The sequence below is a fragment of the Filicampus tigris genome, chromosome 10 (assembly GCF_054856515.1).
Source record: "Filicampus tigris isolate MCC_2025a chromosome 10, RoL_Ftig_1.0, whole genome shotgun sequence".
NCBI lineage: Eukaryota > Metazoa > Chordata > Actinopteri > Syngnathiformes > Syngnathidae > Filicampus > Filicampus tigris.
The window spans coordinates 10,133,344-10,150,878 of NC_141226.1; the positions used below are offsets into that span (position 1 = coordinate 10,133,344).

The 17,535-nt window shown below is 39.6% G+C and overlaps 1 protein-coding gene across 1 annotated transcript in view; it reads right to left on the reverse strand.

Annotated features, from left to right (window-relative positions):
- The window catches only part of LOC147140779 (semaphorin-6B-like), a 50,699-nt gene that overhangs the window by 21,555 nt on the left and 11,609 nt on the right, over nt 1–17,535 (reverse strand). Inside the window, exons 3-6 of the mRNA XM_086043574.1 lie at nt 6,339–6,462; nt 5,206–5,317; nt 2,046–2,106; nt 1,897–1,959 (exon numbers count right to left, since the gene is read on the reverse strand). Of these exons, the coding sequence (XP_085899700.1) occupies nt 1,897–1,959; nt 2,046–2,106; nt 5,206–5,317; nt 6,339–6,459 (357 nt within the window). The 5' untranslated portion in view covers nt 6,460–6,462. The remainder of the gene's footprint in view (nt 1–1,896; nt 1,960–2,045; nt 2,107–5,205; nt 5,318–6,338; nt 6,463–17,535) is intronic.

Here is a 17,535-nt window from a genome sequence, read left to right on the forward strand (position 1 = left end):
TGTAATATTTTTCTAATAACTACAACAAACACCATTCCAATAAGGTGCCTCAGGATACAATACTAAATCATCCTGTGCTTCTTTTTTGCCTGCTTGTGTTGACTGCTTCTGTGAAAAAGCCTCGCAGCTCATCTAATATAAGTCAGCACAATCATCCATTCTGAGCTTGATTTTTTTCTTATTTCTCAGAATCCACACTCAAAGCAACCCTTCCCGAATATATTTTTTTAAATCAATCATTATTTTCTTTAATACAACTGCAACAAATACAATCACTCAAAAGGAATTCATGCATGACTCACATGACTATAGCTGAAAAATATGAGGGCGGTGGCATGTGTTGATTTGACCTTCAAGCAATGGCCTCAGTCATCTTGTTTGTGGCACTCAAAATCAATAAGGTTACTGCACTGACACATTAATGCTCGCAACTGTGCTAAAACCTCTGACATCTTTATTTCTGTTGGTTGTTCTACATTCCTTCTAGTATCCTTTCTATGGAATGTTTGTTCTTCCAGGAAAACATCATCATCCCTTAGTGGTGAGAGGTCAGGCCAGCATAGGCCTTTTTGCTATCCAAAACACTATTAGAAGCTCTGACCTACGTTTATAACATAAATTATAACATTTGTTCCATGAAATTGTATCAATTTGTTCCCAATAGTGTTGGCTCACTGCTTCCAAGTACGTATGTGTTGGATGTTAGACTTTCTTTGGTCCAAAATAGCCCTTCAGAATCACTAGTACTAGCCCAATACACTAACATTAGCAACTGGACTGTTTCTTCAAAGTTTGAAAGTCAATGTTTTCTAAATTTGACGCACCAGAGAGAATAACAACAACAATACTGCCAAATTTGAATGACTAAAAAAACGCCAAATATGTAAAATTATGCGTTAAAATCATGAAAAATCAAGGTGTTGTTGCTTTCAGATGCTTTTGGTGAAACCACACCATGAATGGTACTCGGTCTGGCAATTGTCTAATGCCTACACATCGTTACATGTTTGAGCCCCAAAAATATATCCGCTTAAAGTCCCCGGTAGCTGAAATATATCCCACCCAGGCGTTGTTGGGCTTTCCGCAGCATGCGAGGCACTAGCCACCAGCTAGCTTGAGCCTCGGTTTCCTTTTGGTCTGTCGGAAGAGTGGTGGGTTGGTCTGCAACGTCACTTCCTTGCTTGGGAATCCAATTTAAATTGAAAATTGTATTTAAATAACGACACCAAGCTATTCTGTAAATTGTGGCATCTAGGGAAGCTCAGGGTGCATGGACAGCTAACTAGCTAACTGCACAATGTAGTGCTAGAAATGAGACTAGTAATAATAACTGAGTAACTTGCAATTGCGTTGGATAACCACTGATGCGAACAAAGGCTCGCAACTCTTTTTATATAGTGGGTTACTCAAGTGGACGCGGCGTGATAGTGGTGGCATTAAGAGGTGGATGGAGTCAGCCAAGTAGGCCCAGGTACCAAATGCATGACTCGTCACTGTCTACAGCGCTCTGCCTCTGATTTCATTTACTGTTACCCCCCCGAAGCAATGTTTCTCATGCTGGTCTTTCCTGTAAACAACTTTCTCTTGCAGCTTTTTTAACAAGATGCCACAATCCGTTCTTACCATCCCATCTAATCTTCTTTCATATAATTAATGATGTTCGCTTCGTATTTTACACTATCCCACTAGTCCGAGAGGCTCTGGCAAAAATGGCTTTCAAGTCTAATGGGAGTTTTTGATTTAGTTCAGGTAGCATTTCATTGATCTTGGTTTTGCATTAAGTAATGAGCTGGTTATGCAGTAACATGAATTCACAAGCAAAAATAATCATTGTAACAGCTGTTGTGTGTGTACACACAAATGTTATTGATACATGTCTATGTCTCACCACAATACCTCATGTTTCCCCTTCATCCGGCACACTCGAATGTCGTTTTTGTTGGATTCCCATGTCCGTTTCTGTCGAAAAGAGAGTGAGAACTTATTATGCAATCATGATCATTAACGATAATGGTTTTGTGAGTGTGCAACAAAATGACCATTACCTTGCTGTAGAACATCTCATCACCTGCCATGTTGTCCAGTTCCACCCGATATAAGTCATCTCTACAATCACACAAAAACATAACTGGGTGTAAAGGCATAGGCACTTTTCTTCGGTTGTATTTTTTTGTTTGTTTTGCTGGCCTATTGTGTTTGTCCTTCACAATGCTGAGTATTTTTCATGAATCACAGGACAATGCTTTAAACTACTTTGGATTCGTGCCTTTCATTTTCATTTTGTTTTCATGAATGTTAACTAGAGGCCCATTCAGCAGTTGAAAAAAAAATCGACCAAAACAAACTAGCTCATCCCATGAACATCTAGGGAAAACAACCCAGATTTACTAATTAGTAAATTTAACAACCTAAGGGGCACAAGCATGTAAAATGTATTTGCACTCATTTTTAAGTACCGTCCTTTTTTTTCAAACAGATTTGTCTCAAGGTAAAAATGAAAGCTGTATTAAGTTGACTAAGGGGCCTGTTCTCATGAATATGCACAGTAAATGCACAGTATTTATATATATAACACACAAACATATATATATATATATATATATATATATATATATATATATATATATATATATATATATATATATATATACACACACACACACACATATCCCTTGTCATTCTCAACCGTATGTGTCTATGTGTGTAGATAGACAGGTAGATAGATATATATGTGATAGATAAGTCTATGCAGCGTCCTCGTCATCCGCCCCTCGGGCCATGAGGTGTTCCGATAGTTTGACGTCAATTAGAAACAAGGAAAAGAAAAAAAGAAGAAAATCCATACAAACGAGGCAAGCAATAATAGAAGCGTATGAAAAGGGGATGCGTTTGGTTGATCTCGCCAAAGAATATGATCGTAATGTATCGACAGTCGCCTCGTTATTAAATCAGTTCTTTACAAAACGCCAGGCAAAAAACACTTCTGAGAGAGAACATGAACCAAAGAGGGCAAAAAGCGATGAGGACAGGCAATTAAAAGGTAAACGACCATCATTTTTATTCTTTACTCTATTCTTTGTTTTTTTTACATTATGCACAACTCTCATTTATTGGGCAATAATCTAATTGTAACATGTATTTGTTACATGTTTTGATGCATTTTTATGCTTTATAAAACATTTATAAACATCTGAATATTGGGGGGCTTGGAACGGATTAGGGCATTTACATGGAAAACGCGTCTTTACTTAAAAAATATTCTACTTAAGAAATTTCTTCCAGAACCAATTAATTTCGTAAGTAGAGGTACCACTGTATTTGGTTTCACTGTCAAAACGGCCCTATAAGGGAAGCCGTAACTACAAAGTGGCCTATGACAAAAATGAGTTTGACACATCTACCTGTCTATCTACACACATAGACACGTACGGTAGAGGTCCCTCTTAGCCAATGCCAGGAAGGTGATAGGTAATAGCCAATGGCAGAGCAGTTTTGAGTATGTTGCGTTCAGGAAACTCTGGAGCTGCAAGTAGCAGCCCATACTGTATTTTTACCTTTTGTATCCTGAAATTTCTTTCGTAACAAGAGGCAATATATTTTCCTGTTGAGGTGTTTAATATATATATATAGCCATTTTGGCAGCCATGACCTTCAAATTTAACTCACATGGCCATTTCTTCTGATCCTCCTGAAAGTGGTTCTGCTCCTTTATTGGAGTCCAGCTCTGTTTAATTAAATTGATTGGACTTGATTCGGAAAGGTCTATGTAAGACCTTACAGCTTACAGTGCATGTCAGAAAAAAACGAGAATCATGAGGTTGAAGGAACTGCCCAAGGTGATCAGAGACAGAATTATGACAAGGCACAGATCTGGCCAAGTTTACAAAAGAATTTCTGCAGAACTCAAGGTTCCTAAGAGCACAGTAGCCTCCATAACCCTAAAATGGAGAAGTTTGGGAAGACCACAACTTTTCCTAGACCTGGCCGTCCAGCCAAACTGAGCAATCGTGGGAGAAGAGCCTTGGTGAGAGGGGTAAAGAAGAACCCAAAGATTACTGTGGCTGATCTCCAGAAATACAGTCGGGAGATGGGAGAAAGTTCCACAAATTACTGTCATTGCAGCCGTGCACCAGTCGGGGCTTTATGGCAGAGTGGCCCGACGGAAGCCTCTCCTCAGTGCAAGGAACATGAAAGCCTGCACAGTTTGCCAAAATACACATGAAGGACTCCCAGACTATGAGAAATAAGATTCTCTGGCGGGATGAGACCAAGATTGAACATTTTGGTGTTCGTTCTAAGCTGTATGTGTGAAGAAAACCAGGCACTGCTCATCACCTGCCCAATACAATGCCTACAGTGAAACATGGTGGTGGGAGCATCATGTTGGGGGGGTGGTTTTCAGCTGCAGGGACAGGATGACTGGCAATTGAAGGAAAGATGAATATGGCCAAGTACAGAGATATCCTGGAAGAAAACCTCTCACCCGAACCACACAGCTAAAATAACAGAGGGGTGGCTTCAGAACAACTCTCTGACCGTTCTTGACTGGCCCAGCCAGAGCCCTGACCTAAACCCGATTGAGCATCTCTGGAGAGACCTGAAAATGGCTGTCCACCACCGTTCACCATCCAACCTGACAGAACTGGAGAGGATCTGCAAGGAAGCCAAATCCAGGTGTGAAAAACCTGTTGCTTAATTCCCAAGAAGACTCATGGCTGTACTAGTTCAAAAGGGTGCTTCTACTCATTAAAATGCACCAGGGTCTGAATGCTTGTGACCATATGATATTTCAGATTTCTTTTTGAATACATTTGCCAAAATTTCAGATTTTTTTCTGTCAAGATGGGGTGCTGAGTGTAATTTAATGAGAAATAAAACGGAACTTTTTTGATTATGGCAAATGGCTGCAATGACACAAAAAGTGAAAAACTTCTAGGGGTCTGAATACTTTCCTTACCCACTGTATACATACATATACATCACATTGTAAAAACAATATAAATCATCTGTGCATCATTATATTTGTAAATGAATCCTTTTGAAAAAATCCATTATGTATTGTGTGAAGTGTCAAAATCGGCTCAATCCACCATAACTAGAGAAAAAAAACCATTTTTTTTCGTGACAGCAGATGGAAGCATCAAATGAAAAATATGAATGTGGCACATCAGTCACACACAGTTGGAGGCGGTTGCCGTTGGTTACCTGGCTCCTATGTAGAGTGTTCGGTTGACTTGAAGAACCGTCTGGATGTGCAGCTCCTGTCTCTGTGCTGAACGGTGAGCTCTGCCCAGGAACACTGGATATCTTCTCACCACTGAAAAGTCCAAAGAGTTCAATGTTGAGGACTCAAAGGGGGAAAAGAATCAAGAGCTGAACCTTTCACTATGACCTGCAGTACATGAATAAAACGGGAAAAAAAAAAAAAAAAATCATCTTGGGGTTCTAATTTGATTTGCAAGGAACCTCCCCGCCCAAGAAACAACCAGTCGGGGACAAAATGTGACTGATGAGGTGTCAATCATTTCTCATGCACTTCAGGCCAAAAACTCAGGGGGGTTGGGGGTGGATTACTCAAGTGAAGCCAATTTTAACACTGCTACCTCCCCTTTTAATGGTTGAGGGCAGTAGTTTTCCCTTTTACAGAATATTTACTGAGAATAACTGCAGCGAACCTCAAACAGTTCCATTTAATACAACCCTAATTGATGTCATGATGCTTTTGTGTTAAAAAGCAGAGGCTATTGTGTAGTACAGCCCATAAATACATTTAAATCCTCTTGAAGGTTTTTAGAGGCCGCTCTAATGAGAACAACAGTTTGTGATCGTTATTGTAGTCAGAAAATATTAGTGCTTCCTTTCTCCTAATGAGAGAATACAGATGAGGCGAAAAAAGGAAGTGTCTCAAAGAGAGTGATCCAAAGTTTCAAAGAGGAAGACGCGGAACGCTCATCATCAGGAGACTGATTGGGAAAATGTCTCATTGTCCTTGACTACAGGTCAGGGGGAATGGATGAAGCGATCCATCTCTTCAGGTCTCCTCACATTTTTCTTTCTAACCCGAGCCCTCTTTCGCCCATCCAAAATGTCTCTCACTTCCTTTATTTTCACATCATTTGAAATCCAAAACAATTCTATTTGCTTTTCATTCCGCCTCCAATTTTTCATTATTTTGCATCACGAAGGTGAGCTTTATACATCTAAATAGAATATATGTCCAAGTGTATTTGTAATGCAAACCCAATCCAAGGCTGGGACTTTTGACCCCCAATTTCCACATTTATCGTGGGGCCATACATCAATGCGACACACACACGCACACACACAAGGACAAATACCCTCCAAAGGGACGTAGCTGAGTGGACTGGGCTCCTCTGGGAATGAGCCATCAGCCAGATGAAGCAGTAGGAGAAAAAACGTGAGGAGAGGACCCACTGTTGCCATGGCAGCGGAATACATGCACTGTTAACAAAGTCGGAGAGAGGAGAACAAAAAACATCATTTTTTTTTTGTACATTTTCCAACAAACATGCACTTGGGTTGGTCAGTAAAAAGGAGAAGGCCAGGAAGCATGTGTGTTTGTGTGACGATATAGAAATACTTTGTCACTGTACATTACATTTTTAGCATTAACGATGATGATGCAATAAATTTGGAGAAGCGAGCCATCCGGTGCCTTATTCAAGGGGATTGTTAGATGTTGTCGGCTCAAAGAATGATTTGTGACTTAGGTGGTTTTATTTTGTACCAGTCCCAAACTGGTCCCAAAATTCTCAATATAATCTGAAAATTATACTGGTAAAATGTGTTTTTATCAGTTGTTGCTAATAAAGCATTTTGTTATCAACCCAGTCTAAATGGTTAGCAAAGCTATTAGAACGCGTTAGCATAAAACATTGCATTAAAGACTGAATTAATGAAAGAGTGATTTTTTTCCCCCACTCTGACGAGTTATCAAAATGGGTGTTGTGTATAACTAACAGTAAGAATTTATTTTTATTGGGTTTTTTTCCATTTGCATTTTGAGAAACAGGTTCTACCTGCTTTGGTTAGTCCAGGAAATTATATTGCGATTCAGGGTTTAAGTTTCTCTGCTTTATGTCCTGAAGCTAATAAGGTTTGCTAATAAATCTTAGTGACAAGTGAGTGAGAAAATAAGTACAATAAGCGACATAAGTGCTTTTTTACATTTACTTGGAAGTTGCTGAAAGGTGAAAAGAAATATCTTCTAAATTTGACACACCACAGAGAACAACCCTACCAAATTTGAATGCTTAAAAAACGCCAAATATTTAAAATGAGGCTTCAAAATCATGAATAATCAACAAATGCTGTGGGTGTGCTTGCTGAATGTGCTGAAACCACGTCCTGCTCAACTGTCAGCTGTCAATAAAACACCAATACTACAGCCCAATATTATTATGTTATGGCTACACACATATATTCCTACTTCTACTTCTAGAGAGAGTATGAGTACTTTTGCCACCTCTAGTGTGTGTAGTCTCTGTGTGGGTGCGTGTGCGAGCGCGTGAGTGTGCATATTTGCATGTGTGCCGACAGGGTCAGAAGTGCAGCGGTGTGACTGCTGCCACCAAGCTGACAGGAAGCTGATGTGTTTCCATTGTTGTTTTCTGGTGTAATAGAGCTCTATTGTCAGAAATGTCAGCCCATTGTCAAAGTGTTGAAAAAGAAGAGGATTCTCACAGTCATAAAACACACCACAGGATAAAAAAGTCACAGACTACAAAGCCAGTTTGGATGGTAATGTTCCTATCGCTGATGGTCCTTCTACGTGAACATATGGTGGCTTTACTTTGGGTAATCGGCCACAAAAGTGGATAACTTCCCTTTATGAGTAGAAATGGAGGGAAAAAGGGGCAGAAGGTTTGTGTGTCGGATTCACAGGTTCTTTCTCAGAGCTACATGGCAAATGTGCAGTGCTTGCACACACACTGGCCATGTTTTGCGCACTTGGGCCCTTTCCGAACCCATACACTATTTGACATGAGAAAAATGTCACAACAAGTATACACATCGGTGCCTTTAGATACAAGTTTAATTCTTTCCATGCAGGAGCTTGTAAATCATTTTTGTCAGTGAAATGAAATGCCATCAATCTATCAAACAAAAATGTTTGTAATGTATTTATTAATAAAAAAAATATCACTGTTTAATACTGTACTTTATAAAAGCATACAATAATGACATAATACCTCGAATTTAAATAAATGAATCCGTTTTGATACATTTTTTTTGCTTCAATTCAATGGACATTTTGCCTTGACCACCTGGCGGCAGTACAATACAGATACTGTAGCTTATATGTTGTACATCTGTACAAGGAGCCTGTCTCAACTCCTCAGTATGCCACAGTAATATGAGTCATTCCTTGCAGAGGATAAAGAATATGTGTCCCTGAGTATTGTAATATTATGTCTACATGTATTGCTTCATTGTTTGTGTTCAAACATCTGTCGCTTAATGGGTTATGGCACCTCGACACTGATGGCCCATCTATGGCATTTTTCATAATGTGTTTGTATCAAAATAGTGGAGTTTGAGGCAAACCTATGTGGTTGTTTTAAACGCACCACGTGTAATTCCATTTGTTTTATGTTTAGTTTGATAGCAAACTTCAACTGGGAGTCGCATTAAACAGCTTAAAGCATCTTTTTTGAAGAACTGTTCACAGTCCACCAAACTGCTTCTTGTTGAATTCATTGACATCTTACATATCTCAAATGTTTGCTTGCAAATCAAAGCAAAAAATCAGCTGAATGACAGTTTGTATCTCGAAAGCACCGCTGTATACTGACGTAATGATGATCTTGTTTCTATTTACTCTCAAATGTACTCATTTTCCGACACTGTTTTCATTCATTTTAGAATTATCAAAAATATCTTCCAACAAATAGAATCTATCTATATAGAATTGAGATGTATGCTCCAATACTTTTGCCCTGCCTCTGAACACAACTTAACACCCTGGCACTTTCAGTAATGCAGCGTAAACACAGAGTATCGCTGACACTAACGGTGTAACATTTTCAGATCTTTTTGTATATTTTATTTACATTATGGCCAAAATTGTATACAGGTCAAAGCTATCGTGCTGTGAAAAGTCCCGCACGTTACACTAAATAATATAGAAACGCACACAGACCTACTAGAATCGCTATTTCCAAAGCATTTGTTTCTTTAGAATGTGAGTAATCTTAGCAGCCAGCTGGTATGTAAAACTGAATTGCCTTTTACAGGAGAAGCCTTAGAAATGGACAAGGACAAATGAAGAGAAGCAAAGAAAAGAAAAACAAGACCACTAGAAGAGCATCGGGGGTAGAATACTTTGCACAACACTGCTCAAATAGTGAAACACGTGCAGTTTGATGATCAGAAAGAAAGCTCGGTGACTGAAGAAATAATGTGACAAATAAAAACGATCCAGGTATATCAAATCAACCCGAAAGCCGCGTTTCCCTCAGCTCCATCACGTATTTCTTTTCGATTCGTTTTGCTTCCTCCTCCTGTTATTGTAAGCTTTCAAACTCTCTCAGCATGTGATACACAGTAAATTCACCCAGTAAGTTTTCTTTTAAAGAACACCAGGTGACTGTTGCTACGGTGATAGGAATTGTTTTTCAGATGAAAAATATGCATCCATAAATAGGATGTGCATTCACCTGCAGCAGTTGGAGAAGCGACAAGCTGTTTGAAGACTTCAGGGATGGGATGGGCGCTTCACACGTAATCACAAGCAGACACACATACGCACGCTGATACACGCACACATTCGCATGCAAAAGCTCCAGGGACAATTCTAGCCTGGAGACTGCAGATTTGACATCTCTCAACCACCTCCATATCTGATAGAGTGGGTAAAGCCTGAGGGGAGGTGCAGGGTCTTTTCATCCGACTCTCCATCAGGATTCGCCGGTCTGGCACTGTCATTTCATTATGGCCATTTCATGGGCGGGATCCAAATTTGACGCATAATACGAAAATGAAATCCCGTTACATTGAATGGATTGAGAGGACGGATGTTCGAAATTAAAAAGGAGTCAAATGAAGCGTGTGTTCCTCTGAGATTAGGCATCATGTGGTAATGGAGTAGCGCTGTCACATTACATTTGGGCATAGCTCCCCTTCTACTCCCGCCTTCCTCTTTCACTCACATACATACATACATTTTCATACAATAATGTCCTTATGCAAGCCACAAAAACCTTCAGGAGATCATTGATGAAGCCTCCTCATTACAGTGTGTATTGACTGAGGTAATCGAAGCATGAGGTATACCATTAGATCTGGGTCAAGGCCAACATTGCAGAGTAGAAACTGAAGGATAGCACCAGGACAAAGGCTCTTAATCACCAAGCACAGCACTGCTCAGGGTAATGGTTGTGCGTGCAAAAGTAGCGGTAAACTTGAGCGCAGGCAAAATGAGAAGAGACGGTGTGGACTTTTCCGCTCATGTTAAGATTTTTGAAATGCCAGAGACAAAAATTAGCACGACATATTGTCTATTCAGAAATGCAATTTTCCTAAATTATCTAAGGCACAGGTGTCAAACTCAAGGCCCGGGGGCCAGATCTAGCCCGTTGCATCGTTTTATGTGGCCCGTGAGTAATGTCAATTTCCATGACCCTTGCTAAAACCTGTACCAAAATTTCATATTCTCATGTGTAATAAATAACAATAATATTTTGATACCCTTTTTACACTAACTTGAACGATAACTGAACAAGATGTTATCCTTGACATCTGATTTCGAAACTAGTAATCTACCAATTTGTTGCGTATACTGTATGTAATACAATGAGAAAATACTTACTTACAAAATATTCTACTTAAGAAATTTCTTCCAGAACCAATTCATTTCGTAAGTAGAGGTACCACTGTATTTGGTTTCACTGTCAAAACGGCCCTATGAGGGAAGCCGTAACTACAAAGTGGCCCATGACAAAAATGAGTTTGACATCCCTGATCTAAGAGGTGACATGGTGCTAGTCATAGGTAGGAGTCATGCCATTGTCATCTAAGTTGTGGTTTTGTTGACTTTTGTGTTGTTTTGATTAGATTTGACTTTTGTTTCATGTTATCTTGTTCATGTCTTCTGTTTGACATTCACCTTTTCTCGTTAACCCAGTTCCCTGGTTTGCTTCAGTCTGTGTTGGTTCATTGTCATACCGCATACCTTTTTGCCACAAACTCGGGATGAGGTCAATCAAACAAAACCTGGCTTGGTCCCCCAAAATTATCAAACCGATATTTTATGTAACATAGCAATATGTTTGTTTGTCTTCCACCAGCACTTGCAATTCCATCACTTTAATCTTCATTTTGCCCTTGTGGTCCACTCCTGAGTGTTCCATGGTGAAAAGTGTGAAACCTTCTTTTCAATATGGCCGTTAACACCACTTTTATACCTGTTACTAACAGTGTGCATAATCTGTTAGAGTGCTCATGCAATTTAGTGCCTTCTATTTAGGATTTTATTTAAAAAATTGCAATCCCAGAAGATCCCGCCCATTACATCCACCAACGGCACGCACAATCTCTTAGAGTGAACACGCAATTTGGTGTCCTCTATTTGGGGTCTTAGTAAATCAGGCCCTCTGTGTTTTGTTAAACAGGGTTTTTATATTTTCAGTTGGGGCAGCTCTGAGGAAGAAAGCAAAAGGCACTTAACACAGCTGCAATGAGGATCATAAAACCAGTATCATAAAATCAAGCGAAGGCAGCCGGGCCAGCCATTAGAAGGAAGTACGTGTTGTGTAGTATGTGTCAGATCGTGTTGGTGTGATTGAATTAAACGGCGTGACACTGACACGGTTATCATGGGATGCACACAGCTTGGCAGTGCAATCTCGCCTCATCAAGCAAACTATTAACAAATCACCTGCTAATACTTGCATCATTAACCGATCAGCAGGTTGTCAGAAGCAGTGCGGTCACCTGTTCACACTTTCTCAGGATCTGCGCATGCTTGTTTCTCATCAGCTGGGACACAGCACCATTTCATTATGTCCAGCATGCACTTGTTATCACCATAACGGATTTGCAAAGCGGTAAGCAGCGTCCGGAGAATTTCTAAATATCCATCATTGTTATTACACTGTTCAACAACATGATGGATATCATATTTACCTATAATCCCATCACAAAAGTGCTGGTTGAATGTGATCATTTTTTGGACAAGGCCGCTGAACAAGATCAATATGTTTTCATCCTGTAAAACAGAGACACAAGTGCTCCATCTCTTCCTGTACTGGCTACTTTTACTGTCCATGATGATACATAAATTTGGGCAACCTCAGCAGTACCTCTTGGAACACAAACCAACAGAACGTAAAAGGGATGCACCAGTCACTCATGCTTTTTAGTCACAAAAGATGTTAGCGCCATACTGTAAAATAACCATGAACCATGCCTGATAAGGCTCTGTACCCAAGTTAAATAGAAAAGTTGCAGAGTGTTAAAAATTAGGCTACAATGTCCAGTTTTCATTATGAGAAAGGCACAGTATTCATTTAACAATGCCTAAATGGAACGGGATTCTAAGTTGTTTTTCTGATCTGGCTACCATGTCAAATACCCTTGTGACTAGGATTGGGCATCCTTTGAATTTGGACGATTCCAGTTCCGATTCAGGTTCTTTGATTCGATTCCGCTTCCTAGTGATTCTCGGTTTGGATTCTTAACAAAAAAAAACAAAAAAAGAGAGAGAGAGAGGAGTTATTTTTGGACAAATCGTATGAACTTCTCTGTTCTTTGATTTCATGAACTTTATACTGTTTGTGAACTTTACTATGAATTACTCAAAGGGCTATTTTTAACCATTATATTTATTTTTATATATATTTTTTAAATTATTTTTTATAAGAGCTTTATTTTTGAGAAACTCAAGAAAATAGAACAATGTAGCAGTTACTTAAAGCATGCTACTGAACACCAATTGATAAGGCTAACCTTTTTCTTTAGAAAGAAAAAAATATATGACAATCAAAACGCCGCATTTTAAGGGCAAGAAAGGAAAATGTCTCTAATCCAAGCAGTCTATAGAACCATATGCTGTATGTATGTATCTATGTATGTATGTATGAATATACTGCAGCTGTGTATGCTATAAGCTAAATATTAGTTGGATATGTGCATTTGTGTTGACTCATTGTTTTAGTTCCAGTTGAACTTGTTGGCTCAATGTTAGCTTAGACGTATTTAGCCAATTCTGACTTAGGTTCCAGATCCGCACCAGTTCTATGGCTAGGCGCCGGCCGAGGCACCCCACCGGGCCGGCCCGGGCTGACCTCCGGGAAGGGTAACTGCTGTCGCAAGCAGGGCTCCGGTAGCCGCCGCAGCTGGGCGGATCTGCGGAAAGGACCTGGCGAAGGTCTACAGTCTTCACCACGTTCCGTTGCTTGGAACGGGCGGAGGGGGCTGACCAAGAGGAGCATCCGGTGGGGGCAAGCTGCCGTGCATTTGCGCTGCAGCTTCAGCGGCAGGGCAGGCTGCGCGCCATGCAAAAACTTTTTTTTTTATCCTTCCTACTTTGTATGAGTTTCATCCGCGCGACTAACTAGGAATCAAAACTTAGCACCGACATTATAAAAAACTGAACAATTCCCGAAGAACCGGAATGATGGTTCCGGGTCCACTCGATTCCCAGTTATCGATGCTCAACCCGACTTGTGCCATGATTTTTCTGCTCAGCGGGTAAGTCCCCACTGAACCAAAATGCATGACATAGCACTGTTGTGATCACTTTACAGGTTTTCCAAGCATTGACCATTGAGGTTAAAATCAAGGTTCATGGTCTTGCTGTTAAGAGTTATGTGACCAAAATGGTGTCAGAAAATGGATGGTTAACCACCTGACAGGTGCCATGTTTGACTGTGGTTTTGTATGCTATCTGGCTCTCATGTCAAAGAGCCTGGCAGAATTCCATAACAATACTGTATCAATAATGTTTGAATTCGGTTTTAGGGAACCGTTCATCATATTTATTTGACAAATGGTGATCTGTCTCAATTGTCAATTAGACCTGTGTTCGAACTTACAAATGTAGGCCAGGGATGATTTTTCCACAGAATTCTACAACATGCTTGCCTTTCAGGGACAGCACATGTGCCTCATAGTCAGTGGCTTCAGGTACAATCTCCTCCTTCTCTAAATCGTTTCCACATAGTGCAGCTCCTCAAACATTCTACAACAAATCTAGATTGATGACTTTAATTGTACGTTGGTGTGAATGGGAGTGTGAATGTTTATTTTTCTACATGTACCGAGTGATTGACTGGCGAGCAGGCCAGGGGCTACCACACTTCTCACCCCAATTCAACTGGGATAGACTCCAGCTGACTTGTGACCCTGACAGGATAAGAAAATGGATGGATCAGTGTTTACCTTTCACTATAGATACAGCTCACATGAGCCTTTATATCGTTCAAAAGCCATCCATCGGATACGTTGTTGCAGGTGTACCCAATAAAGTGACCTTTCGTTCCAGAAGCTTGCAGTATGTTGTCCGTCGAGATGACATTCTTATGCATCCCAAATGTGTTTTCTTTTGTTGCATTCAATTTGAGGTTATGATTAGCTCTACAGGCAAAAGCTCTCCCTTTCACTGTCTCTTGCGCTCTGGTGCTGCAGCCACTTCACTCCTGCCTTTGTTACCGTAGCAACCGATAGCAAAGCTCGGAAGCTCTGTTGCAGGAGATGTAAAAGCAAAGATGTTAGGTTCACTCTCATTCACATACACAATGCACATGTACGCCTATGCACACACTCAAATACGGGCGCACAACCATATGCGTGCAAATGCCTTTATGTGACTGTTCATGTACAGAGATACAGACATGAGGTGGTGGGGGTCCCCACTTTCTCAGCAGAAGAAGGGGGATGGGCTTAGGGTGTTTTCTCTTGACATTGTCCACACATTGGCAATCATTATGGATGATTTGACAACAGTACATCAAACATACAGAAAAGCAAATAGCACAGAGGTAAGAGCAAAATGTTACATTTACATAGATACTATTGGCATGACTTATGATCTCTTAGTGTTAATTTCATTGACTAAAATTTTTCACCATTTATTTCGTCACAAATATTTTAATTCAGACGAAAATGAAACGAAAACTAAAATAGAAGCCATTCATTGAGACGATAACGATAACTACATTAACTTGACAATCTGGTCAACGATTAAAAGACAATACAAAAAAAATCAGTCACGAAATCCAATCAGAAGAAGGAAACATACGCGGGTATAGGAGAAATCACTCAGAAAATGGAACAGATGGGACGAAGTGAGTGAACCAATCAGAGGCCAACTTCAGCAGTCACCCGTCACCCGGAAGCAGTAGACAAATGAGATAGATACGATGATGAAAGTCAGAGATAATATCCATTATATAATATAATGCTGGTAGAAAGTCACGAAAGGACTTTTGGGCCCATTTCGATGAACAAAAAAGATGAAGTGTAAATAATGTGGAATGGTCATTTGTGGGAAGAATACGGCAAATTTGAACTGAAGCAACATCAACAGAAGGTGCAACCTGAGATGTTCTTTAAGGTAAATTTGTTGCCGTTGCTGACGTTGTTGTAGCATTAAACTGTGGAGAATGGACAATAATTGCGTGTGTATTACACTGTGGTAAAGTGGATCTGTTGTCAATGCTAGCTTCCCAAGCTCTTTTTTTTGCGTTTATTCAGTTGAAAACAAATTTTTAAGTTTTAAGATGGCACAATATTGTAACTTCAACATTTTTCATTGAAACAAAGTTTCAGTTACAGTTACAAATATGTGTGTTACACATTCTGTATAAAAGTTGAAATGAAGGAAAAACATAGACTAAATTAATTACCGGTACCAATTTAGTTGACTAAAATTGCTCTTTACTTTTGTCGACCTAAAATTAGACTAAAACTGAAATACAATCAGATTACTAATTTCATGACTAAAACTAAATAATTCTAGTCAAAAGACTAGTTAAAACTAAATTAAAATATAGTGTAAAAATTACACTGTCTCAAGCTAACACAAATACAGCCACTACACACATGAACTCAAGTAACATCTGATAAAAGAACAGGCAAGTTCCAGAAAATGAAAATACTTTTTCTAACTTGGAACGCACCCCATCCTAGAGGACAGTAAGCAGGTTAAATCCCTGAGTAAAGTAAAAATGGCCTGAGGGTAGAAACACAGACATGGGCTAAACTGGGAGAAGTGGGTCACCTTCACAGAACTGCATCCCGCTATAGCAAGATAGCTTCATTAATGAACTTGCAGCAGTCTTTTACTGAACACTAATGTACAGTAGCCTATGGGAAAAGGGAGCATTTAAGAGAATCCAGAATGACTTTCATAGTGCCGTATTGTCTGACCACAGATGCATTTAATTCAAGTAAGTCCAAATGACCACTTTGCTGCAGTAGAAAAAAACATTTCTCATTCTGTCACACAGCTAAGATGTGCATAAAAAAGCTTCACTTAAAAATTAGAACATTCAAGCTTTAAAACCGAAGTATTCTAAAAATGTGTACAGTATACCGGAGCTGGGTATTTTACAAAAATTTACCAGTCCATTTATCGCCTTCTGCCTGCAGCCGTGGTACCCTTCCGCCGTCCGTCTATCCGCCTTTTTGTCCGGCCGGACCAAATAGAAATCTCCTATAGGCCGGTCCGCCTACCATTTTAAACGGGCCTCCGTTAGCGTTTCCGTCTACCAACTTCAACCAACTTCCACTTTGGGGGTGTAGATATAGGTAGCTAGCTAACTTCGCTTCACAGTTGCACCAGATAACCACCGATGTGAGCGAAGGTGCTCTAGTTCTTATATAGTCGGCAAGGGGAGGCATCATGCTGGGCGCCCAATGCGTCACTTGGCGGGCATTAATAGCCCCCCAAAAAAGACAAATCTAGAAAACTGAAATGGTGAAAAGCTGTTTGAACTTTATACAATTCTGTCTTTTTTTTTTTTTTTACATATACAGTGGTACCTCTACTTACAAAATTAATTGATTCTGGAAGAAATTTCTTAAGTAGAAAATTTTGTAAGTAGAGACGCATTTTCCTTATAAATGCCCTAATCCGTTCCAAGGCCCCCAATATTCAGACATCAATGTTTTAAAAAGCATAAAAATGCATCAAAACATGTAACAAATACAAACATGTTACAATTAGATTATTGCACAATAAATGAGAGGTGTGCATAATGTAAAAAAACAAAGAATAGAGTAAAAAAAAAAAAAAAGATGGTCGTTTACCTTTTAATTGCCATCCTCATCGCTTTTTGTCCTCTTTGGTTCATGTTCTCTCTCAGAAGTGTTTTTTGCCCGGTGTTTTGTGAAGAACTGATTTAATAACGTGGCGACTGTCAATACATTACGGTCATATTCTTTGGGGAGATCAACCATACGCATCGCTTTTTGATACTTTTCTATTATCTCTTGCTTTGTTTTTATGGACAAATAAACCAATTTTCTCCTTTTTCTTTTCCTCGTTTCTAATTCACATAAAACTATCGG